This window comes from Schistocerca serialis, chromosome 3, assembly GCF_023864345.2.
Source record: "Schistocerca serialis cubense isolate TAMUIC-IGC-003099 chromosome 3, iqSchSeri2.2, whole genome shotgun sequence".
Classification (NCBI taxonomy): Eukaryota; Metazoa; Arthropoda; class Insecta; order Orthoptera; family Acrididae; genus Schistocerca; species Schistocerca serialis.
Window position 1 is genome coordinate 412,031,977 of NC_064640.1, and position 25,410 is coordinate 412,057,386.

Here is a 25,410-nt window from a genome sequence, read left to right on the forward strand (position 1 = left end):
GAAGTTGAGAAGTATAAGTTACTGCTTTAGATTGCAATCATTGTTACTACATATTCTTCTATATGAGAGGCTGTCATGAGTTTACACAGGATGAGTGCGCAATGTGTACAGAGCTATGACAATCACAATTTCAAGGATAAAATTCACCATTGTTAGTCAGGCACAAATTAGTTACTTAGTAAATGTTACACAAAATGTTTGCTCAATTTCTATAGAAATATGAATAAAATCATTTGACAGACTATGTATAGCTGATCTGTTTGTGTGTATGACTGCATTATACAGAATACTAATTAGAAGACTGGCTTGAATTTCATAAAAAAATGACATGTTAATCACCAGTACACATTACAAGAGAAATAAAGATTTAACAACATAGTAAACATATTTTTCTAGTATTACCATATTTTACCAGTGCTTAATTTAATATTCATCTTGGAATAGGAGTTGTCGAAAAGAAACGATTTCAGGTTAGAGTTAAAATTTGCCTGGCTACTTGTCAGATATTTTGTATTATTGGGCTAATGGTCAATTTGTGGATACATACTGAACTCCTTTCTGAACCACTGACAACTTTATTAATGAGTAACAAAAGCTGTTTGCTTCCAGGATCATCACTGTGGAAATTACTAATGTACAGGGTGACTCTCCTAACAGTCAAGGCGCATTTTCTATGGTTTTTCAGAAGATATTTTCAATCTCATTTCTGCAGTTGGTATATGAAGCTGGCCCAGACAGATATTACGCGTCACATTTCATCCATACCTAGTGTCAACAGAAAGCATTCGATTATATCCAGTTAAAAACAAAATTATTTTCAAAGCTAAATTCTACTTGCCCATTTGATAGAGCAGTTCCAAATTAGTCTAGTGTAATACTTGCTTTAGCAGTATGTTTTAATAGCGACAGTAAAACACTGAGAATAATGAGTAGTTCAGCAGTGGCTGAGTAGCAGTGCTGCATGGTGATAGCAGACATCACGGGCCAGGGCAGCATGTGAGGTAAGTCAGGCAATGAAGCTGTGGCAAAGAAAAGGTTTCACTGTCTCTTTTAACACATATCTCTTAGTACAAAATCATTCTACACTAATTGGGAACCACTCTATTGAATGGGTGTGCAAAATTCCACTTTAAAAACCATTTTGTTTGTAATGGGAAACAAGCCAACACTTTTTGTTGACCTTGGGCACTGCATGAATGGTGTGATAAGCAATATTTGTTCAGGCAGAATCCATCTACACATTGCAAGAGTGAAAATGCAAATACATACTGAAACACCATAGTAAATGCAACTGATGACTCGTAGGAGAGACACCCTTCATATAGTGAAGGGAAATGAACAAGGTGACAGTGGCTGAACACAACATATTATCCTGACTGCTCACATTTGTGGAATTGCTACTTTCTTCCTAAGTGATGAGTGACCTCAGAAAATTATACCATAATACATGAAAGCTTGAAAAAAAATGCAAAATGTGTTAATCTGTTGCCGGCCAGAGTGGCCGAACGGTTCTAGGCGCTACAGATTCGAATACTGCCTCGGGCATGGATGTTTGTGATGTCCTTAGGTTAGTTAGGTTTAAGTAGTTCTAAGATCTAGGGGACTGATGACCTCAGAAGTTAAGTCCCATAGTGCTCAGAACCATTTGAACCATTTAATCTGTTGATTTGTTTGTTTCTCAAACTAGCAGTTATGCTGAGAGCCAAAAGTCCTTATCTTGGATATTTGGGAAGCTCTGTAATGTGTTCCTCTAATTTCATATATTAATCAGTATGTAAGCTCCAAAATTATGAACATTCTATCGTACCCACTGACTCCTGCTCATTTGCTGCATTAATAGTTGTTACTGTGCCATTTAGTTTGATCTGAATAATACGATAAGAATCCATTTGTACAGATCAACTTATTGATTCTCAGAAAAACATAATGACATTTTCTTATTTTGCTGCCTCTCTAAGTAGGTTAATTATAACACTTATCATCTACAAAAAATACCAAGTATGACTGTATGAAATAGTTCTTGTATAATCAGTGAAAAATCGTTGAAAAACTTCAAAGAAATCACTGTCCAATTTCTATTATGTTGCTTGAAATAAGAATTCTTTGTCAGCCAATGTTCTCAGCAAGGATTGCATGATATTGCTTCCCAAAACTATAATACATACCTACACTTCTTTATTACTATCTTAGATTGTTGAGACAGAGTTTGAAAGCCGTTAGTCAGAAAATGAAAGTTGATTATTTTTCTGAATTGGAAAAGACTCCCCGTCCCCCATTTTCCTGAGCTATAAACATTTCTTGTCATAAAAGTCTACCAGAAGTAGAGCATGACTTACAAATTAGCAAATGCTTATTTTTTCTTGTTGTCAGAAAGTATAATTCATTCTTTTATTATGTTACTGACAAAATTTTATACCAGAAATTAGTGCATATTTTGTCCACTGTTTCAATAATCATCATATATTCAAAAAAATGTATGCTTGTACTGCATATCTTACATTACAATGTAGACATATTCATTTTTTTGTGGTCAAACCACTTGGAATGGCACTGTCATTTGTATTTTTTGCCTTCTAAAGTTTGTTGTACAAAGATTAACCTGAGACAACTTACTCTGCACTATCTTCGTTCCCAGTCTTGTTGCCATATACCATTACTTGTGATGGGGTAAGTCAGAGAGCTGTTTTGTGGTCCTATTTATGACTTCAAACAACAGTTTGTATTTCATAATTTTATATTACTTAAAACTTTTTTTTGAAACACCCTTGTAATTTATTTCGCAATATTTAAGATATGAAATGATTAAGCTGGCATCCTAGCTGTAAATAGGATGCATCAGTCATTCTTTTATGAAGTATCCCTTCGTTTGGTGCTGTGCTCTTTTCACATTGATGCTGTGGCTATTATCTTTTCATTGGAGTTGAAAACAATTGAAAGGTCTAATTTACAATGATGTCAGTGGAAAGTCAAGAGACAAGTGGTGAAAGTCTTTGTTGCTGAGCTCGTGAGGGAACAGTTCATCATGAAAGGTTTCGTAGTCCTTCAACATACTAATGTCAGTAAACTCAGATTGTTGTTCAGAAATTACTAGGTAAGTAATCTAATGACAGTCTTTACAATTCTCTTTTGAATGGTGTGACACAGTTTTGTTGGCAGATATTCCTGTGTGGAATAGAAATATACTACATGTCTCTGAAAATACAGTATTTGGATATCCATAAATGAGAATATTCAATTCAAGCCATTTTTCTGTAAGGTGGAACAGATGTAACCGATGCCATCAGTTACATGATAGCACCACTCTGTGTTACATTTCCAAATACTGAGACATATGCCGAGTGAGGTGGCGCTGTTGTTAGCGCAGTGGACTCACATTCACGAGGATGTGTTCAAACATGCAGTCAGCCATCCTGATTAAGGTTTTCTGTGAATTTTTGAAATCGCTTCAGGTAAATGCTGGGATAGTCCCTTTGAAAGGGCACAATCAACTTCTTTCCCAATCTTTCACCAATCCCAGGGGACTGATGACCTCGTTGTTTAGTCCACTCCCTCAGATCAATCAACCAACTAAGACATACCACTCGAAATATGTCCAGAAAGAATAAATATGTTAAATTGCAGTTTTTGGCAAGTTATAACAAACATTGTATAATTTCCTGACATACACAAGTAACTTTTAGTGTTTATAGGTGCCAAATTATGCCACTGATGCTTTTTTTATGGAACTATATACTTTCTTCTGTGACACAGGAAAGGAGTTTCTAACAGGATTTCAGCAACACGTGTGAAACTGGTTCAGAAAGTAATAAAATAACAGTGCCACATACCATTATCTTGCCACCAGAGTCATACAAAATGTCTGCCCTTCTGTACCAAATGTAAGCCTACTTGTCACCTGGGTATGTTTTGTGTGTTTACATATGCTCTAGAAGAAAATCAGTCTGTGCTCTGCTGTTGTAGTGATCAGATAATAATTTGCATGTTAAGCTATTCATATTTTCATAATATGTACATCAGTTGAAAATGTGGTTATAGCTTTTGTTTTTGGCAAATTGTTACAGCAGTGGTATGGTTGTATGCTGAAAGGTATCTTGATCGTGCCAAAGTCACATGATGTCCCATTGCAAATATTATTTAAAAAAGTTCAAGAAACTGGAAGTGTGAAGAATAAAATACTCCAATGAAAATGAACAGCAACTGATGGAATAAACAGTTACCTTTTTAGCTGCCGTAACACACAATCCACATGTCACTACAAGGCTGATTGAATGTGGTTGTGGTCTCAGCCAAAGGAGTATCCTGTTAATACTACATTCCAATGTGTTTCATCCTTTTCACATTTTACTCCATCAACAACTTCATGACAAAGATTTTTAAAATTGGTTAGATTTCTTTGAATGGAGTTTATGAAAACTGCAAAGTGTCTCTATGCAGGATTTAGTTTGCAGATGAAGTTAATCACAGACCATCTTAACTGAACATTTGTAGATTGTTTAATCTGTTAGGAATCACAAAGTGACCTTTACGCTCACCAGAATTAACAACTCTGGACTTCTTTTTGTGGGGGATCATTAAAATGAGATATACATTGAAATACTGACAAATCCTTAAGTCATGAAATGTGTGACATAGGCTTGTGCTGCAATAAGTACATAAAGACCAACATGCAGTATTGTTTGTCTGGAATCACTTTGAAGCAAGTGAACATTTTGAACACTTGGTATGATTGACATAATAATAAACACACAAACTCTACCTGAGCTATGTATTTGCTTACATTCAGCAGAATAGGGCAGAGCGTGAGAGCCCACTCCTGACATCTGGAAAGTAGAGGGAAATTTTAATGGCTGAAGTACTGAGCTTTCGAACACTATATCTTTAACAATGGAACAATGTATGTTGGTTCATGTGCTTTTAAGTTTCTGTGAGGTAGAAGTTTAGTTCTTTCCTCTTTTAAGACTTTTACAGGATAGCTGGATCTTACTTAACCCATAAACCATAACCACACAGAGATAATTAACTTCAACAGAAGTAAACTAGGAGGGGATAAAGTGAGTACAAATCTTTTATGTAAATTGATGATACAAAATGGTAGTTGAATTACAGTTTTTGCAGATCTAACAAGATCTTGCTTTATTCAGTTCATGAAGTTGATTTGGAGACATGTTCTATGTGATCCATCTGTTGGATGTGTTTGTTCACCTTGGCTACATACTTGATAGTATATGAGGCAACTAGTCTGTATGCCACCAGCATGTTTCACCCCCTCAGTAATACAATACTTGCAAATGAAAGATTGCAATGTATGGGAAGGAATTAAATCCTTCCCTATTTGGTGACCTTTCTTTCTCTTGCTTCTTAGATTGAGTAGAGATAACCTAAGAATAGCTACGTTATCAGTATTTTTAGCAAATGCAACATCGTCTACTTCCATTATAATTTTTTTAAGACTCACGGTGTTGTGCACCAAAAATGCAAAGGTAGTTGTTATTCTAAGAGGTCATTCTCAAATGAAAAGGAGACCTTTGATATAGTGGCATAGTATGTACCTGGTGTAAGTTAATGCACTTTCTGATGGATAAGATAATAGTTTTTCCATTTGAGCACGAATAAAGAAAAGTTATGATCAGTTTCTAAATTTCTGTTAAGTTATAGTGTGTGATGGAAATTTATTTGCAGGATGCAGATGTGGAACAGAGAAAATTGCCTAGCATCTTGCAAATATTCTGTTAGTGACAGCACTGCCCCACTCTCCACCTCCGCCCCACTCTCCGCCTCCGCCCCACTCTCTGCCTCCGCCCCACTCTCCGCCTCCGCCCCACTCTCCGCCTCCGCCCCACTCTCCGCCTCCGCCCCACTCTCCGCCTCCGCCCCACTCTCCGCCTCCACCCCACTCTCCGCCTCCGCCCCACTCTCCGCCTCTGCCTCCGCCCCACTCTCTGCCTCCGCCCCACTCTCTGCCTCCGCCCCACTCTCCGCCTCCGCCCCACTCTCCGCCTCCGCCCCACTCTCCGCCTCTGCCTCCGCCCCACTCTCCGCCTCTGCCTCCGCCCCACTCTCCGCCTCTGCCTCCGCCCCACTCTCCGCCTCTGCCTCCGCCCCACTCTCCGCCTCTGCCTCCGCCCCACTCTCCGCCTCCGCCCCACTCTCCGCTTCCGCCTCCGCCCCACTCTCCGCTTCCGCCTCCGCCCCACTCTCCGCCTCCGCCCCTGCATTCCCTCGCCTGATCCACCCCGCCACTCTTGCCTTGCAATTTGCAGTGCCTCGCCATCTTCAGCCCATGCCACCACTTACACACCATCCTGCAACTCTTTAGCTCCATCAAACCACTCTCTTTACCACTGAGACTTCGCCCTGCCTTTGCGACCTCACCCTGTCATTAAACTTGCCACACCACTGCTCAAATCCTGCCTTTCACTGCCTCCACCCTGGCCCACTCCTCCCACCCTGCTCTACCATGAACCTTGTTTCCTATCGTGCCTTGACTCTCATTGAGGATGATGGTTGTTGAAGTCTGCATCCTTTGCCATCATTGAAATAATCTGTGTTTGTGCTCTGTCTCTAATGAGCTTGATGTTGATGGGACTTTTAACCCTAAACTCCTGTCCTCCCTTCCTTCCTTCCTCCCTTCCTCCCTTCCGCATTTTCTTCATTCCTTGTAAGTTCAATCCATGTTGCCTGTAGGACCCATTCCGTTCACACTCTGTACTTCCGATACCTAAATTTAATCATATTCACTCTTTCGATACTCCCTGACATCTCCTTTCTTCCTTAAATCCCTCCATTCCTCCACTTCTCTCACTGTAAGCCATCCCTTACTGCCCCCTCCCCATTTCTGAGTCAACACTTATGTGCCATCCCATTCTCAGAGTCATCCCTTCAGTCCCCTCCTGTTCTCTGGGCCATCCATTATATTGTCTCCTCATCCTTTTAACCATCACGTATGTTACCACCTCATCCTTTGAGCCATCATTTATATTGCCCCCTCATCCTCTGACCAATCCCTTATGCCCCCCCCCCCCACCCACCCCATCCTCACAGCCTTCCCTTATGTTCTGCCATCATCATGTGACCAATCCTGTGTACCCCCCCCCCCCCCCAATACCTGAGTATTCCCTACATCCCCCCCCCCTCATCATACAAGCCATCCGTTATATCCCCCCTTACCTGAGCTATCTTTTATATCCCCTCACCTCAACCATCCCTTATATACCCCCCTCACCAGAGCCATCCCTTATAACACCCCCCCCCCCCCCCAGTCACCTGAGCCAACCTTTACATCCTGCCTTATCTAACTCATCCCTTATGTGCCTCCCTCTTATCACCTGAGCCATCCATTATGTGTGTATTCTCACAGTCAACCTCCGTAACTTCCATCCCCTTTCCCGCTCTTTGGCAACTACCACCACTACTATAATGTACAAACTATTTGCCAATTACTCTTCTTACCATCTAATACCGCCTTTTTGTGAACTGCCATAATTACCATGCCAAACCACTTCTTTGCCAAATGCTGTAATTATGGCATCATTGCCCCCTTCACCTTTTAGCCAGCCTCCCTGATTACCATCTCATACCATCTGACTTCTTAACCAATCACTGTAATTACCATCCCGTACCCCCTGACATCTTATCCAACCTTCATAATTAGTCCCATACCACCTGACATCTAATCCAACCTTCATAATTAGTGCCATACCACTTGACCTCTTATCCAACCTTCATAATTACAGTCCCAACCACCTGACCTGTTCTCCAACCATCGTAATTACCTTCCTACACCCTCTCCTGGCCAGCTGCCTTACTTACCATCCCGTACCACCTCCAAGCCAGCCACAGTACTAGCCGTCCGGACCATATCCTGACCAGCCGCCATACTTGCTGTCCCATACCACTTCCTGCTGTACACTCCATCCCATTCCACCACTTGACCAGCCACTGTACTTTAGGTCCCATACATCATCTTGGTCGGCCGCCGCACTTGCCAGCTCATACCACCTCTGGGCAAGCTGCCGCACTTCCCATCTCCTACCACATCTTGGTCAGCCGCCACACGTCCCATCTCACACCACCTCTTGACCTGCTGCTGTACATTCTGACCCATATCAGCTCTTGGGCAGCCACGTTACTTCCCATCCAGTACCACCTCTTTCCCTCCAATACCATCAATTGGCAAACCACATTACTTTCTGTCCCATACCACCTCTTGGCCATCTGCTGAACTTTCCATCCCATACCACCTCTTGGCCATCTGCTGAACTTTCCATCCCATACCACCTCTTGGTTAGTCGCCGTACTTTCTGACCCATGCTACCTCTTCGATATGCACCTACTTTCGATCCCATACCATCTCTCGGCCAGACACCTTATTTTGTGTCCCACACAACCTCGGGGCCACTGGACGCACTTGCTGTTCCATACCACCAGTATGCCAGCAACTGTACTTGCTGCCCCATACCATCTCTTGGCCAGTTGTCATACTTGCCATCCCATTCTACCTCTTGGCCAGTTGTCCTACTTGCCATCCCATTTACCTCTTGGCCACCCACCTTACTTGCCGTTTCATGCAACCTCTTGGCCACCCACCTTACTTGCTGTTTCACACCACCTCTTGGCCAGCCACGTTACTTTCTGTCCCATGTCCCACACCACCTCTTGGCCAGCTGCTGTACTTGCTGTCCCATACCATCTCTTGGCCAGTTGTCATACTTGCCATCCCATTCTACCTCTTGGCCAGTTGTCCTACTTGCCATCCCATTTACCTCTTGGCCACCCACCTTACTTGCCATTTCATGCAACCTCTTGGCCACCCACCTTACTTGCCGTTTCACACCACCTCTTGGCCAGCCACGTTACTTTCTGTCCCATGTCCCACACCACCTCTTGGCCAGCTGCTGTACTTGCTGTCCCATATCCCTACTTGACATCCCATACCACCTCTTGACCAGCCATCATACTTTCCATCCCATACCACTTCTTCACCAACTGCCCTACCTTCTGCCTCATAACACCTCTTCACCAACTGCCGTTTCTTTTGTCCCATAAAACCTCTTCTCTAACCACCCTACCTTCTATCCCATAACACCTCTTCACCAACCAGCCTACATTCTGTCCCATAACACCTCTTCACCAACCGCCATACATTCTGTCCCATAACACCTCTTAGCAGTCAACTGTACTGTCTGCCCTATACCATATCTTGGTTAGCAGCCATACTTTCCGTCCCATAACACCTATTCACCAGCCACCATGCTTTATACCCCATACCAGCTGCCATAGTTGCTGTCCCATACCACGTCTATGCCAACTGCCGTACTTGCTGTCCCATGTCACCTCTAGAACAGCCGCAGTACTTGAGGTCCCAAGCCACCTCTAGGCCGGCTGTTGTATGTCCTGTCCCATACCACTCATAGGTCAGCCGTTGTACTTCCATTCCCATACAATCTCTTGGCCAGCCTCCTTGCTTGCCATCTCCACCACCTCTTTGCCAGCCTCCATACTGTCAGTCCCATACCATGTCTTTGCCAGGTGCAAAACTGTTTGCCCATAGCACAAATTGGCCAGCCACCATATTTGTTGTCCCCTACCCTGTCTTTGCCAATTGATACTCCCTCTGTGCTGTCCCCCACCATTGTTTGCCTGGTGTCAGGAGTGCCATCCCCTACCCCCTCATTGCCAAACGTGGAGCTTGTCCCGTACTCCCTCATTGCTGTATGTGGGGCTTGCCATTCACTGCCCTCCCCTGCCCTCTCATTGGCAGATGTGTGGCTTGGAGTTCCGTAGTTCCTCATTGCGGGTCATGGGGTCCGCTGTCCCTTGCCCCCTCATTGCCAGATATTGGACTTGCTGTTGCATACCACCTCTTGGCCAACTGTTGTACTTTCCCTCATATACCACCTCTTGGCCAGTTGCCACACTTTCCATCCCATACCACCTCTTCGCCAGCCTCCACACATCTTGTTCCATACCACCTCTTTGCCAGGTGCCATACTTGCTGACCCATACCACATATTGGCCAGGTTCCATACTTGCTGTCCCATACCCCCTCTGTATAATTCCACATACTCTCTATGACATCCCCTACCCCTCACTGCTGGTCGCCATGCTTGGCATCTCCTGCCCCTCATTTCCGGAAATGGCGTTAGCCATCCCCTGCCCCCTCACTGCCAGACATGGGGTTTGCCATCCCCCGCCCCCTCACTGCTGGACATAGAGCTTGCCATTGCCTACTTCCTAATTCCCAGACATGGGGTTGCTGTCCCATAACATCTCTTGTCCAATATCACCACTCAGCCTCCTGGCATAGTTGCTGTCCCATGCCATTTCCAGGCCAGTCACTGTACATCCTGTCCCATAGCACCTCTATGTCAGCCATGCAGTCAGTACATGCAGTCCCATAGCACATCTTGGCCATCTGCCACACTTTCCAACCCATACCTCCTCTTGGCCAGCTGTCTTATATGCCGTCCAATACCACCTCTTGGTCAGCAATCTTACTTGCCGTCTCAGCCATCTCTTGACCAGCTGCTATAATTGCCATCCCATACCACATATTGGCCATCTGCACTTACTTTCTGTCCCACACACCCTCTTTGGAGTTCTACATGCCCTCTATGCCATCCCCTGCCCCTCATTGCTGGTTGTCAGGCTTAGCATGCTCTACCCCCTCATTGCCAGATTTTGGGTGTGCCGTCCACTATCCCCTCAGTGCCAGATGTTGGGCTTGCTTCCCGTATCACCTCTTTGTCAGCCACCATTCTTTCCACCCCATACAACCTCTTGGCCAGCCACCATATTGACCATCCCTTACAACCTTTTGCCCATCCACGTTACTGTCAATCCCTACCACCTCTTGGCCAGGCACCATACTTTCCTTCAGGTACCACCTCTTGGCTAGCTGTTGACTTCCTTCACATACCACCTCTCGGCTAGCTTTTGACTTCCTTCACGTACCACCTCTTGGCTAGCTTTTGACTTCCTTCACGTACCACCTCTTGCCTAGCTATTGACTTCCTTCACGTACCACCTCTTGCCTAGCTATTGACTTTCTTCACATACCACCTCTTGCCTAGCTATTGACTTTCTTCACGTACCACCTCTTGCCTAGCTTTTGACTTTCTTCATGTACCACCTCTTGCCTAGCTTTTGACTTTCTTCATGTACCACCTCTTGCCTAGCTTTTGACTTTCTTCATGTACCACCTCTTGCCTATTTTTGACTTTCTTCACGTACCACCTCTTGCCTATCTTTTGACTTTCTTCACGTACCACCTCTTGCCTATCTTTTGACTTTCTTCACGTACCACCTCTTGCCTATCTTTTGACTTTCTTCACTTACCACCTCTTGCCTGCCCCGCTGGCCTTCCATACCATGCCACCTGTTGGTGGGCGACTGTACTTTCTGTCCCAAGCAACTTCTTGGCCACACCCATACTTCCTGTCCCATACCACCTTGTGGTCAAACTCCATACTTTGTGTCCCATGCCCTATACCATATCTTAGCCAGCTGCCATACTTTCCATCCCACACCACATCTTGGCCAGCCACCGTACTTTCTGTCCCGAGCCACCTGCATGTCAGTCATTGTACTTACCCATACACCCTCTAAGCCAGCCACTGTAGTTCCATCCCATACTACCTCTATACTAGCTGCCATATTTGCTGACCCACACCATCACTAGGCCAGCTGCCGTACCCTGTCCCATACCACCTCTAGGCCAGCTGCCATACCCTGTCCCATACCACCTCTAGGCCAGCTGTTGTACTAGCTGTCCCATACCACCTCTAGGCCAGCTGCTGTACTAGCTGTCCGATACCACCTGTAGTCCAGATGCTGTACTAGCTGTCCCACACCACCTGTAGTCCAGATGCTGTACTAGCTGTCCCACACCACCTGTAGTCCAGATGCTGTACTAGCTGTCCCACACCACCTGTAGTCCAGATGCTGTACTAGCTGTCCCACACCACCTGTAGTCCAGATGCTGTACTTGCTGTCCCGTGCCACCTCTGAGCCATTCACATTGCTGTGCAATATTGTGTCTTGGCCAGCCACCTTACTTGCCCTCTCAGCCACTTCTTGGCCAGCCACTGTACAAGCCATGCCATGCCAACTCCTGGCCAGCCACTGTACAAGACATGCCATGCTATGCCACCTCCTGGCCAGCCACTGTACAAGCCATGCCATACTATCTCCTGGCCAGCCAGTGTACATGACATACCATACCACCTCTTGGCCAAACTCAGTACTATTCATTCCATACCATCTCTTTGCCAGTCACCGTACGTTTTGTCCCATACCTCATATTGGGAAGCCGCCATACTTTTTCCATACCCCCTCTTTGGCATTCAATACACCCTCTGTGCCCTCCACTACAATTCATTGCTGGCTGCCAGGCCTGCCATCCCATGCCTCCTTTTTGGTGGTCGTGAGGCTTTTCATCAATCAGCTTGCCACTTGACATCCCATACCCCCTTGTTGCCAGACATGGGGCTTACTTTCTATCAATTGCCAAACTTGGGACTTGCCTATTACCCCTTTGTTGCCAGACGTGGGGCTTCCCATCCCCTCCCCCCCTCCCCCCAGATATATGGCCTGCTGTCCCCTACAACCTCATTGCCGTACATGGGGATTGCCGTCCCTTACCACCTCATTGGTGGAAGTGGGCCTTGCCTTCCCCTACCTACTCATTGCCGGATGTGGGCCTTGCCTTCGCCTACCTACTCATTGCCAGATGTGGGGCTTGCCCACCTCTTGTCCATGTCACCTCTAGGCCAGCCACTGTAATTGCTTTCCTATGCCGCCTCTAGGCCAGCCACTGTAATTGCTTTCCTATGCCGCCTCTAGGCCAGCCACTGTAATTGCTTTCCTATGCCGCCTCTAGGCCAGCCACTGTAATTGCTTTCCTATGCCGCCTCTAGGCCAGCCACTGTAATTGCTTTCCTATGCCGTCTCTAGGCCAGCCACTGTAATTGCTTTTCTATGCTGCCTCTAGGCCAGCCACTGTAATTGCTTTCCTATGCCGCCTCTAGGCCAGCCACTGTAATTGCTTTCCTATGCCACGTCTAGGCCAGCCACTGTAATTGCTGTCCCATGCCACCTCTAGGCCAGCCGCTGTACTTCATGTCCCATACCACCTTTAGGTCAGGCATTGTACTTGCTATCCCATACCACCTCAAAGCAAGCTGCTGTACTTGCTGTCCCATACCACCTCAAGGCCAGCTGCTGTACTTGCTGTTCTGTGCCACCTCAAAGCCAGCTGCCACATTCCTGTCCTATACCAACTGTAGGTCAGCCATTGTGCATGCTGTCCCATGCCACCTCTTGGCCAGCCACCATACCTGAGTCCCATACCATCTCTTTGCCAGACACAATACTTTTTTCCTATACCACATATTGGCCAACTGCCATACTTGCTATTACATACCCCCTCTTTGGCATTCCATACACCCTCAATACCGTCCCTTACCCTCATTACCAGCAGCCAGGCCTACTGTCCCCTACCTCCTTGTTGCTAGTCATGATGCTTGGAGTCCCCTATGTCCTGCTTGCCAACTGCCCTGCTTGCCTTCCCCTACCCCCCTAGTTGCCAGACATGGGGCTTGTCCCCTACCCTCTCATTGCTGGACATGAGGCTTTGCCATTCTCTACCCCCTCATTGCCAGATGTGGGTCTTGCTTTCCGCTAGCCCCTCATTGCTGGACCAGCGGCTTGCCGTACCCTAGCCCAGCATTGTTGGACCAGGGGCTTTCCATCACCTAGACCAGCTTTGCTGGACCAGGGGCTTGCCATCCCCTGGACCAGCTTTGTCCCCTACCACCTCTTTGCTGAATGTGGGGCTTTCTGTCCCCAACCTCCTCATGGCTGGATGTGGGGCTTTCCGTCCCCAACCTCCTCATGGCTGGATGTGGGGCTTTCCGTCCCCAACCTCCTCATTGCTGGATGTGGGGCTTTCCGTCCCCAACCTCCTCATTGCCTACCATGGGGCTTGCCCTCCCCTACCCCTCATTGCTGGCAGAAGGCTGGCCGTACCCTACCCCATCATTGCCAGATGTGGAACTTGCTGTCCCCTACCACCTCTGGGAAAGCTGCCGTACTTTCTGTCCTGCACCACCTCTAGGCCAGCTGCCAAACCTACTGTCCCATACCATACTTGCTGTCACATACTCTCTCTTTGCCGTTCACACACTCTCTATGCCATCCCCTACCCCTCAATGCTGGTCACCAGGCCTAGCATCCCCTACCACCTGAGTGCGGGATATCAAGCTTGTCATCACATTTCCCCCATTGCTCGATGTGGGGCTTGCCATCGTCTACTACCTCTTGACCAGCCACCATAATTTTCATCCCATTCCACATCTTGGTCATCCACCATACTTCTTGTTCCATACCATCTCTTTGCCAGCTGCCTTACTTTTTGTCCAACATGACATATTGCCCAGCTGCCTTACTTGCTGTTCCATACCCCCTCTCTGCATTCCACACACACTCTATGATGTATCCTACCCCTCATTCCTGATTGTCATGCTTGGCGTCGCATACCCGCTTATTGCTGGACCTGGGCTTGCTGTCCCATACCTCCTAATTGCTAGAGGTCAGGCTTGCTGTCCCCTGCTGCCTCATGTCCCATACCACCTCTTGGCCACCCGAGGTACCTGGTGTCCCGTACTTTCTCTTTGTCAGCCTCCATACTTTTCATCTCATACCATTTATTGGCCAGTTGCCATACTTGCTGTCCCATACCCACTCTTTGGCATTCCATACCCCATCTATACCATTCACTACCCCTCATTGCTGGCTGCCGGACTTGCTGTATCCTACCTTCTTGTTGCTGGTCAAGAGGATTGGCGTCCCATACTCATTCCCAGACATGGTACTTGTTCACTACCGCATTGTTGCCAGATGTAGGGTTTGCCATTCCCTGCCTCCTAATTGACAGAAACGGGGCTTGCCATCCCATAACACCTCTTGTCCCATGTCTCCTCTTGGCCAGCCACTGTTCTTGCTGTCCCATACAACCTCTAGGCCAGCCACTGTACTTGCCATCCCATACCACCTCTTGGCCAGCTGCTGTACATGCAGTGTCATACCTCCTCGTGGCCAGCTGCCGTATATGAACTCTCATACCACCTCTTGGCCAGTTGCCGTACATTCCACCCCATAACCCTTCTTGGTCAGCTACCGTATTTGTCGTACCACCTCCTGGTCAGCAATCTTAATTGTGATCTCAACAATCTCTTGTCCAGCCACTGCACATGCTGTCCCATACCACCTCTTGCCCAGCCTCCGTAATGTCCATTCCATACAATCTCATCTCCAGCCACCTTACGTTTTGTCCCATATCACATATTGACCAGCCACCATACCTGTTGTCTCTTACCCCCTCTTTGGCAGTCAATACTCCCTCTGTGTCATCCCCTACCATTCGATACTTTCCATCTGGCCTGTTGTCACCTGCTCTCGTTTTGGTGGTCACCAGTCTTGGTTTCTCCTACATTCTGATTGCCGGCTGCTGAGCTTGCAGTCCATTACCCCCTGTTTGCCAGACATGGGGCTTGCTTCGTACCCTGTCGTTGTCACACTTAGAGCTTGCCTCCTATCCACTAGTTGCCGGACGTGGTGCTTGCCTCCTACCACATGTTGCCGGACGTGGTGCTTGTATCCTACCCACTTGTTGTCGGACATGGTGCTCGCCTCCTACCCACTTGTTGTTGGATGTGGTGCTTGCCTCCTAACCACTTCTTGCTAGACTTATGGCTTCCCATCCCCTACCTCCCTATAGCTGGATATGTGGCTTGCCGTCCCCTACCCTCCTACAGCTGGATATGTGGCTTCCTGTCCCCTGCCTCCTCATTGCTGCACATAGGCCTTGTCCTCCCCTACCCCCTCATTGCTGGACATGGGGCTTGCCACCCCTTGTCCCATATCACCTCTAGACCAACCACCGTAGTTGCCTTCCCATGCCACCTCTAGACCAGCCACTGTGCTTCCTGTCCACTACCCTCCCTAGTTCAGGCATTGTACTTGCTGTCCCATACCAACTAGAGGCCAGCTGCCATATTTCTCTAGGCCAGCTGCTGTACTTGCCGTCCCATACATCTCTAGGCCAGCTGCTGTACTTGCCGTCCCACACATCTCTACGCCAGCTGCTGTACTTGCCGTCCCACACATCTCTAGGCCAGCTGCTGTACTTTCTGTTCCAGACATCTGTAGGCCAGCTGTCGTACTTGTTGTTCCATGCCACCTCTAGCCCAGCTGCCACTCTTGCTGTTCCATGCCACCTCTAGCCCAGCTGCCACTCTTGCTGTTCCATGCCACCTCTAGCCCAGCTGCCACTCTTGCTGTTCCATGCCACCTCTAGCCCAGCTGCCACTCTTGCTGTTCCATGCCACCTCTAGCCCAGCTGCCACTCTTGCTGTTCCATGCCACCTCTAGCCCAGCTGCCACTCTTGCTGTTCCATGCCACCTCTAGCCCAGCTGCCACTCTTGCTGTTCCATGCCACCTCTAGCCCAGCTGCCACTCTTGCTGTTCCATGCCACCTCTAGCCCAGCTGCCACTCTTGCTATTCCATGCCACCTCTAGCCCAGCTGCCACTCTTGCTGTTCCATGCCACCTCTAGCCCAGCTGCCACTCTTGCTGTTCCATGCCACCTCTAGCCCAGCTGCCACTCTTGCTGTTCCATGCCACCTCTAGCCCAGCTGCCACTCTTGCTGTTCCATGCCACCTCTAGCCCAGCTGCCACTCTTCCTGTTCCATGCCAACTCTAGCCCATCTGCCATATTCCTGTTCTATACCAACTGTAGGTCAGCCATTGTACATTCTGTCCTATACCACCTCTTGGCCAGTCGTCATGCTTTTGAGCCTGTACCACTTCTTGGCCAGCTGCCATTCTTCCTGTCACATGTCCTGTTCAACCTCGTTGCCAATCACCATATGTTCAATCCCATAGCACTTCTTGGCCAGCCGCCATAATTTCCATCCCATAGCACCTGTTGACCAGCCGCCATACTTTCCATCGCATACCACCTCTTGTCCAGCCACTGTACTTTCCGTCCCATACCGCCACTTAACTAGCCCCCCATACTTTCCATCCCATACCACCACTTAGCCAGCCCTCAAACTTTCCATACCATACCACCACTTAGCCAGCCCTCATACTTTCCATACCATACCACCACTTAGCCAGCCCTCATACTTTCCATACCATACCACCACTTAGCCAGCCCTCATACTTTCCATACCATACCACACCACACTTAGCCAGCCCTCGTACTTTCCATCCTATACCAACACTTGGCAGCCTCCATATTTTCCATCCCATATCACCACTTGGCCAACCGCCATACTTTTCATCACATGCCCTACTCCACCTCTTGGCCAGCCACCATTCTTTACATCCTATAGCACCTCTTGTCCAGCCACTGTACTTTCCTTCCCATAACACCTCGTGGTCAGCCACCACACTTACCTTCCCATAACACCTCGTGGTCAGCCACCACACTTTCCTTCCCATAACACCTCGTGGTCAGCCACCACACTTTCCTTCCCATAACACCTCATGGCCAGCCGCCAAACTTTCCTTCTTGTAGCGCCTTGGGGTCAGCCACCACACTTTCTTCCCATAACACCTCATGGCCAGTCGCCACACTTTCCTTCCCATACCATCTCATGGCCAGTCGCCACACTTTCCTTCCCATACCATCTCATGGCCAGTCGCCACACTTTCCTTCCCATACCATCTCATGGCCAGTCGCCACACTTTCCTTCCCATACCATCTCATGGCCAGTCGCCACACTTTCCTTCCCGTACCATCTCTTTGCCACCTGCCATACTTTTTGTCCCATACAAATTATTGGTCAGTCCCCGTACTTGCTGTCCCATACCCACTCTTTGACGTTCCATACACCATTCCCTAACCCTCATAGCTGTCTGTCGGGCCTGACATTCCCAACCACCTTGCTGCTAGCCACCAGGTTTGGCATCCCGTACCCGCTGCTTGTGAGCCACCGGGTTCGGCATCCCCTATCCCATTGTTTCCAGACATGGGGCTTGTCCTCTACTGCCTGCCTTGTTGCCTGACATGGGGCTTGACATCCCCTACTCCCTCATTGCCAGATGTGGGATTTGTCATCCCCTGCCTCCTCATTGCTGGACATGGAGCTTGCCATCCCATACCACCTGTTGTCCCATGTCATCCCTATCCTAGCTGCTGTACTTCCTGTTTCATACCATCTGTAGGCCAGCCACTGTACTTGCTGTCCCATGCCACCTCTAGGCCAGCTGTTTACTTGCTGTCCGATACCACCTGTAGACCAGCTGCCATTATTGCTGTCTCATACCACCTCGTGCCCAACTGCCATACGTTTATCCCATACCACCTGTTGGTCAGCCACTCTTGGCCAGCTGCTGTACTTCCATCCTATACCACTTGGCCAGCCACTGTACTGTCCGTCCCCTACTACCTCTTGGCCAGGCACTCTACTGTCCCTCCCATACTGCCTCTTGGCCAGGCACTCTACTGTCCCTCCCATACTGCCTCTTGGCCAGATGGCATACTTGCTGTCCCATACGCCCTCTTTGTCGTTACACACACCCTCTATGACATCCACTACCCCTCACTGCCAGTCACCATGCTTGGCTTCCCCTAACCTCACATTACCTGACCTGAGACTTGCCATCCCCACCTGCCTCATTGACATGTGGGGCTTGCAGAGCTCTACTGGTACATTGCAGAACATAAGGCTTGCCATAACCTATCCCCTTATTGCCAGATGTGGTTCTTGCCACCCCTTACCACCTCATAGCTGGATGTGGGGGCTTGTCTCCCCACCCCTACTATCTCATTTCTGGATGTGGGGCTTGACGTTCCCTACTCCGTCATTGGCAGCTGCCAGCCATGTCATCAGATACCTCCTGGTTGCCGGCTGCCTTGTGTGCCATACTCTACTCCTGGTTGCCAGCTGACTGGCTTGCTATTCCCTGAACCTTATTTCTGGCTATGAGACTGGCCGACACATACCGCCCCCATTTCCGTTCCCTGCCCCCTCGTTGGTGCCCCCTGCCCCCTCGTTGGTGCCCCCTGCCCCCTTGTTGGTGCCCCCTGCCCCCTCGATGGTGCCCCCTGCCCCCTCGTTGGCTATTGCTGTCACCTACCTCCTCATTGTCAGCCATCGGGCTTGGAGATTGCTAGGCCTGTCATCTCCTACTCTCTCATTCTGAGCCACTCGGAGTGCAGGTAACCTGGCTTGCCTTCCCCAACTCCTCACTGCCAGCCACTGGGCTTGCCATTGCCTACCCCTTCTTTACCGGCCGCTGCGCTTACTCTCACCCACCCCTTCATTATGGACCACCAGGCTTGCTGTCACCTACCACATCATTATCAGCCCCTGGGCTTGCTGTCAATTGCAAACTGCTGGCTACCGGGCTTGCCATCCCCTACCAGCTGGATTCTGGGCTTGCTGTCACCTACCCCTTCATTATCGGCCCCTTGGCTTCCTGTCACTTGCTTTCTTGCTGCTGGCTGTCGAGTTTGCTGTCCCCTACCGCCTCATTGCCAGGTTTGCTGTCCCCTACCGCCTCGTTGCCAGGTTTGCTGTCCCCTACCACCTCATTGCCAGGTTCGATGCCCCCTACCACACCCCCCTTCCCCAGCCGCTATAAAAGGCACCCCAGCCGCTATGAAAGGCGCCCCAGCCCCCTTCTCCAACCATGACAAAAGGCACCCAACCCCCTTCCCCAGCCGCGACAAAAGGCACCCCACCCACCTTCCGCAGCTGCAACACAAGCTACCCCATCCTACTTTGCCAGCTGCCACTCCTGCCACCCTACCTATGCTCTCAGGCTGCCATCCACAACAAGAACACACAATTGCATTCACCTCCAACAGATCTGATGGACTTGACTCCACCTTCATCAAGCCTCCACCCAGCCGGGCCCCGTGCCGTCGCCTCCACCCAGCCGGGCCCCGTGCCGTCGCCTCCACCCAGCCGCACCCCACGCCGTCACCTCCACCCGGCCGCGCCGTCGCTTCCACCCGGCCGGGCCCCGCGCCGTCGCCTCCACCCGGCCGCGCCGTCGCTTCGACCCGGCCGGGCCCCGCGCTGCCACAGCCACTGCACATTGTCCAATTCCTGCGCCCTCCCCAATTGGGCCTCACTGCTTGAATCCCAGCTTCAAGCCTTACATCAGAGGTGCTCAATGCAATGCACTCACACTGGTGGCACTCAACACCAACCCATGCCCTGACTGGTGGCACTCAACACCAACTGGTGCTCAGCATCAACTGTTGCTCACCCCAGTGATACTCCCACTTCATCTCTCATCTTTTGTTGAGTCTCCCCCAAAGGCAACACAAATCTTATAAGAGGGACTGTGGCACCTGTACCCTAAGGCCAACATGTTTCTGGGTAGACCTCCTCCAACAACACACCTATTGTCACGATACCCTGCGCCAACACACCTATCGTCAGAGGCCACAGAGTGGCTGCCACGACCATGAAACCTCGCTACAGCCCCCACGACTGCTCCTCCCACTAATTGTTTCCCCACACCACCCCTGCTACATGATAGACCATCAAAACCTTCATGCCTGCAAGTCCCTCCTACCCTGCCCCACACCTTTCTTAACCAACCCCATGTCTCTCAAACCCCTACCCAATTCCTGCATGCCCAACCCCCCAGAGTCTCACGTGACTACCGCTTGCCAAGACCTTCTTAACTACCCCCACAGTCATTCATGACTACACCTTTGAGTCCTGTGTGACTTGCTCCAGTCCTGCCTCCCATCCTTACAAACCATGCACCATCAAGAACCCCTTGCCATTCCCCCAAGCCCCTCGTGCCAGTGCCCCAGCACACAACCTCTTCAGGCCCCTGGCCTCATAAAGCAGCTTGGGATACTAGTCCCCCTTAAGTTGATTGGGACCTCTTGACCCCCACCACACAAGCCACTCAGGCCTCCATCAGGCCTTTCCAACCGAGGTGCTCAGCCCCCTGATTAGTATGCTCCTCAACCAACCCCTAAGCAAGCCGCTCGAGCCCTAAAGCCCTTCCCCTACCCAATTCCTGCATGCCCTACCCCCAAAGTCCCACGTGACTATGGCGTGACCACTCCCAGAGTCCGGTATGACTACAACCCCTGTCATCCGAGAGTACGACCCCTGTCATGCGCAACTACCCCCAAACCCTCACGTGCGTCTACCCCCCGGTCCTGTGTTTCTCCCTCCCAACCTTTTGCATCACCCACCATCAAGAACCCCTTCTGTCCCCTCCCCCCCCCAGGCCCCTTGTGCCAATGCCGCAGCACCCAAGCTGTTCAGGCAAGGTGCTCATACCCTCAAGCCCTACCCTGCCCAGGGTGATTGTGCCCTCGAGCCTGGAGCCCGCCCGGGCCGTTCATGCCCCTGGGCCTGTACCCTGCCTGGGCCGGTCGTGGCCCTGGGCCCCACCCGGGCCGGGCCCCGCCCGGACCGGTTGTGGCCCCGGGCCCAGGCCGGTGACACGGGCTGACACACACCGGTGGCCCCTGTGACCACCCATTCCATGCCCCGTCCCAGTGACTTGTGGTCCACTGCCTGCTGCAATGTAGACACCTGTGCTGCACCACGCCCAAATCACCTTCTGTCAACCAGCTCCTCCGAACCAGTCCTCTGTCACTCTTACTTCTCTAGTGGCACCATTTCCATTGATAAATGGAAAATAATTATGCCTGTTTTGTGTTCCAAACTGACACATTCATTTTTTGTCTAGTCCATATAAAATTTTTCTGCCTCAAATGTAGTTTTATTGTGTTATTTGTGCCTTTACCTATTCTAATCTTCACTTAAGTTTTGTTAAACTAAGTTTTAATTTTTTATCATAATTTAGAAATTTCTGATTAATTAATGCCTGCTTTTTTCTGCTACCAACCGGAGCTGTATGTAACAAGGCAGTGATGTAAGCTCTGGAGAAATGTAGTATTTCAGCAACATGGTGGTTGGTCTTCTGACAATTTTCACTGGCATATTGCATATTGCACAGGAAATACTTCACGGTATTGGCAGTATCCTCTTTTTCTCTCCCCCATGCCTCATGAATCACCAGTTCTCTCTATTTACAGCCAACAGTGCTAGGAAATGCTTCACATAGGTACATAGTTTTCAATTCTAATCTTATTAAATTGATATACACACAACACTATCACCCACTCACACTCATTTAATATTTATTGTGTGTACTTTGTATTCCATAATTGACATCACAATTGAAAATTGTTCCTTGCGTGCAGAAAGGTAAAAAAGAGTTAATGCTGAATACTAACTCTGTTTAACATGCAACATACAGAATCCACGAAATGGTGCCTTTAGCTTACAGATGTAAGGAATCTTAAAAGCTCTTAGGAGATGATGAAATGCTAAGTGGTGAAAAAAGTTTGACTCTTTGAGCAAACATATGGGAACAGCTTGTTATTCCTTGCATCATAGTTGCCTGAATAGCAGGCAGTTTAAACACCAGATGACATTTTGATGCTACCACTTTACTCCAGAATGATGGCAATGGAAGTAACATAGTAAGTTTCAACTCTCTCTGTCTCTCTCTCTCTCTCTGTCAGGCATGTGTGGCATTATAGGTATTGATAGAATGACTGTACTGCAGGAGACAAAGTTTTTTGTAGCACAGGACTAATTGCAAATTTGATAAGTCATTTTTTTATTCTAGTTGTCAATCTCATAACAATGATGACTGTTCTTATTTTGATGTTCTCAACTAAGTTTTTTGTGAACATTATTTTATGACACAGTATGTGGGAATAGGCACACATGCACATATGTATGAAAATGACTTGTATTTGAAAATGCATGGCTCTTCTTTTTTTTTTTATTTGCTTGAAAATTGTTGGACTTCATAAATTAATGACCTGACAAACTGTTCAACCAGTATAGTTAATAGTAAATACATTTTCTACTTCATGTTTAATTTCGTTACATGTATTGTTTCTTTCACTGTTTCAGGGAAAACTGGTAACCATTCATCTCAAAAGGCCACCATTTACTATAAACCTGCAGTTGTAAATGTCCAGCATTACACATCAAGACCAGATTTGATTGTTTCCAAAGTCACCATAATATTCAATTACGGGGACAGCATGAGCTCTGTTCGTCTTTGAGCTCTCTTTTACCAACTACCCACCTACTTTCTGTCTTGTGCTCCTCTTTTTTTTCTTTATATTTACAATATGGTTGCACGTGTTTCTCATTTAATACATTTACTTTCTTCTTTATGGGTGCTTTTCTTCCCTCTCGTGGTTTTAAAACACTACTAAACAGACCATTCTCACTCCATTTTCTTTAAATCTTCATTCCATTAGCTAGAAACCTTTCTCTTTCCTATCCTCTTCTCAAAATTTTTATCACAACTGTATTCCATTTCCCAGTCGCTTACTGTAAACACACACTATAAGAATACTTTACGATTAAAGAAAAATTAATTATGATTGTGTTATTGAGTGGCCACTTCCTAATTTCTCCATCTCATCTCTTATGTACACTTTAAAAGAAAAGTTGTGTATCTCATATATTTCCACAGAACATAAGTTAGCTAACTTGTTATCATTGAAGAGACGAAGAAATTGACGAATCAGCTCTATAATAATAGACTGTTCTTCCAGATATTGTATAAAATGGTTTAGCAGCTTTTTTGGAACTATAATCCATGTGTTTGTAATATTCATGATTTTGAAAATTTGTATTATGTTTTGAATTCTGTAAAAATCGAGAATTATAAAATTGGAGTGGTTGTAAAGTTTTCATATAAAGATGAGATAATGACAAGTGCGTAAATGAGAACTGCAACATGGGAGCTTTGTGTCAGATGAAATAGCTTTTTCAGTACTTGGTTTTGGGCTTACACAAATGTTAGTATGTGAGCTACATGCTGAGTGATTATCTTTAGTCATTCTGTTGTTTGTATTCTTCCAAGGGGGTTACAGTATTATATCAATATTTTCATGATTATTCATAGTCTAATTTTATGTAATGTAATCAGTTACAGATAATTTTCTTATGTGAATTTACTTTTGATGTAATTGGTGTTTACAATCGTAATAACTTACTTTACTGATAATTTTCTTTACCGCTTAATGATGACTAAATATTCTGAATAATAGAAGTACCCATTCCTCCTCTAATTGAACGTAAATTCTGAGGAAGTAAGTGATGCTATTGACATGAATTCTCATAATCTCACACAGTTATAAATAATATTTTTAACTTCTCATTAAACATTGCACATAATTCACATCTATTTATTAGTTGCTGTGATTGCAGTTACCTGTTATACTTTTGGATATTTTTACTAAATGTGGCTGGTATGTTAGTTGCAATGTCATCAGTTTCTGTGATAATTGATTTTTAAAGAATATTTCTGAGTATTTTTATTAAATACTTATGTAATTTTGTTGACATTTCCTAAACTGCTGTGATATTTTTTATTTAAGTCATACTAATAAACTACAAAATCTCTGAATTTAAATATGTATTTCAGTGTGGCTAAATAATTTTTCATTTGCTTTGTAATATGGTGGTATTCAGAGGGAAGCTTTGCCAGTTAATAGAATAACGGCACTGGAAGTTGTCGCCAATGTAATTCTGATAACCTCGTATCTCACCACTCATTCAATGTCATATCAAAAAGTGCTACAGATTTATTTGAAATTAAATATGCATGTACTATTCATAAATAGTGACACAAGCAATTTTCTCCACTTTGTTGACGATAAGTCACTGAGTAATGAGTTCTCAAAAAAAAAAATGACTTTCAGAACAGTATCGATTTGTTCACAAGTTGTGTTCAATTTAAGGTAGAACAGTGAAACTGAATTTATTTGAAAACTCAGTTAAAGGGCTTTCAAATGATATAATTATTTGAAAAATATATATACATAATTTCCAAAAAACGTGAAAGATAATGTTTTCCCCCACATAGTATGAAAGTTTCAACTTGAGAGGATCGTGTAAAAACTTTCAAAAGTAATTTTATGTGTATAACAATTCTGTTAAATGTCACTCATATCGTGAACTGTTGTTCTTGTTTTGCTACCCATTACAGTTTTACAGAATCACAGTTTGATTTACTATTTGGGCTGCAAAATTGTATTTGTGATACAAATAAGTGTTTTAAAGCGTAGCACAAGCGAAATTAATAACTCAAAGTTAATAAAGGGACCTGGATATCTATAATACATATATCTTAATAGAAGTGAAGGAACCACATTTTAAAGACGGTATACTAAATGGTTGGATAGTGTGACTATCTCCCATATTTTGAATATTTTGTTACTGTATAATATTTAGTCAGCTGCAGTCAATGGTATTCAGTTGTTGAAAGTGACCGGTACATCTTCCTTTGGACTGACATAACCTATAAAGTAAAATAA

General features: G+C 46.8%; 1 protein-coding gene across 2 annotated transcripts in view; it reads left to right on the top strand.

The window, feature by feature from the left end:
- Positions 1–24,687, top strand: part of LOC126470280 (uncharacterized) — a 171,492-nt gene extending 146,805 nt beyond the window's left edge. The window contains exon 11 of one of the 2 annotated variants that reach the window (XM_050098031.1): positions 22,988–23,030. Coding sequence is in view for 1 of the 2 variants with exons in the window: in XM_050098029.1 (XP_049953986.1) it covers positions 22,988–23,047 (60 nt within the window). In the remaining variant the exon portion in view is untranslated. Of the gene's footprint in view, positions 1–22,987 lie in introns of both variants that reach the window. The other variant, XM_050098029.1, reaches the window with a different exon arrangement.
- Positions 24,688–25,410: the final 723 nt, after the last annotated feature.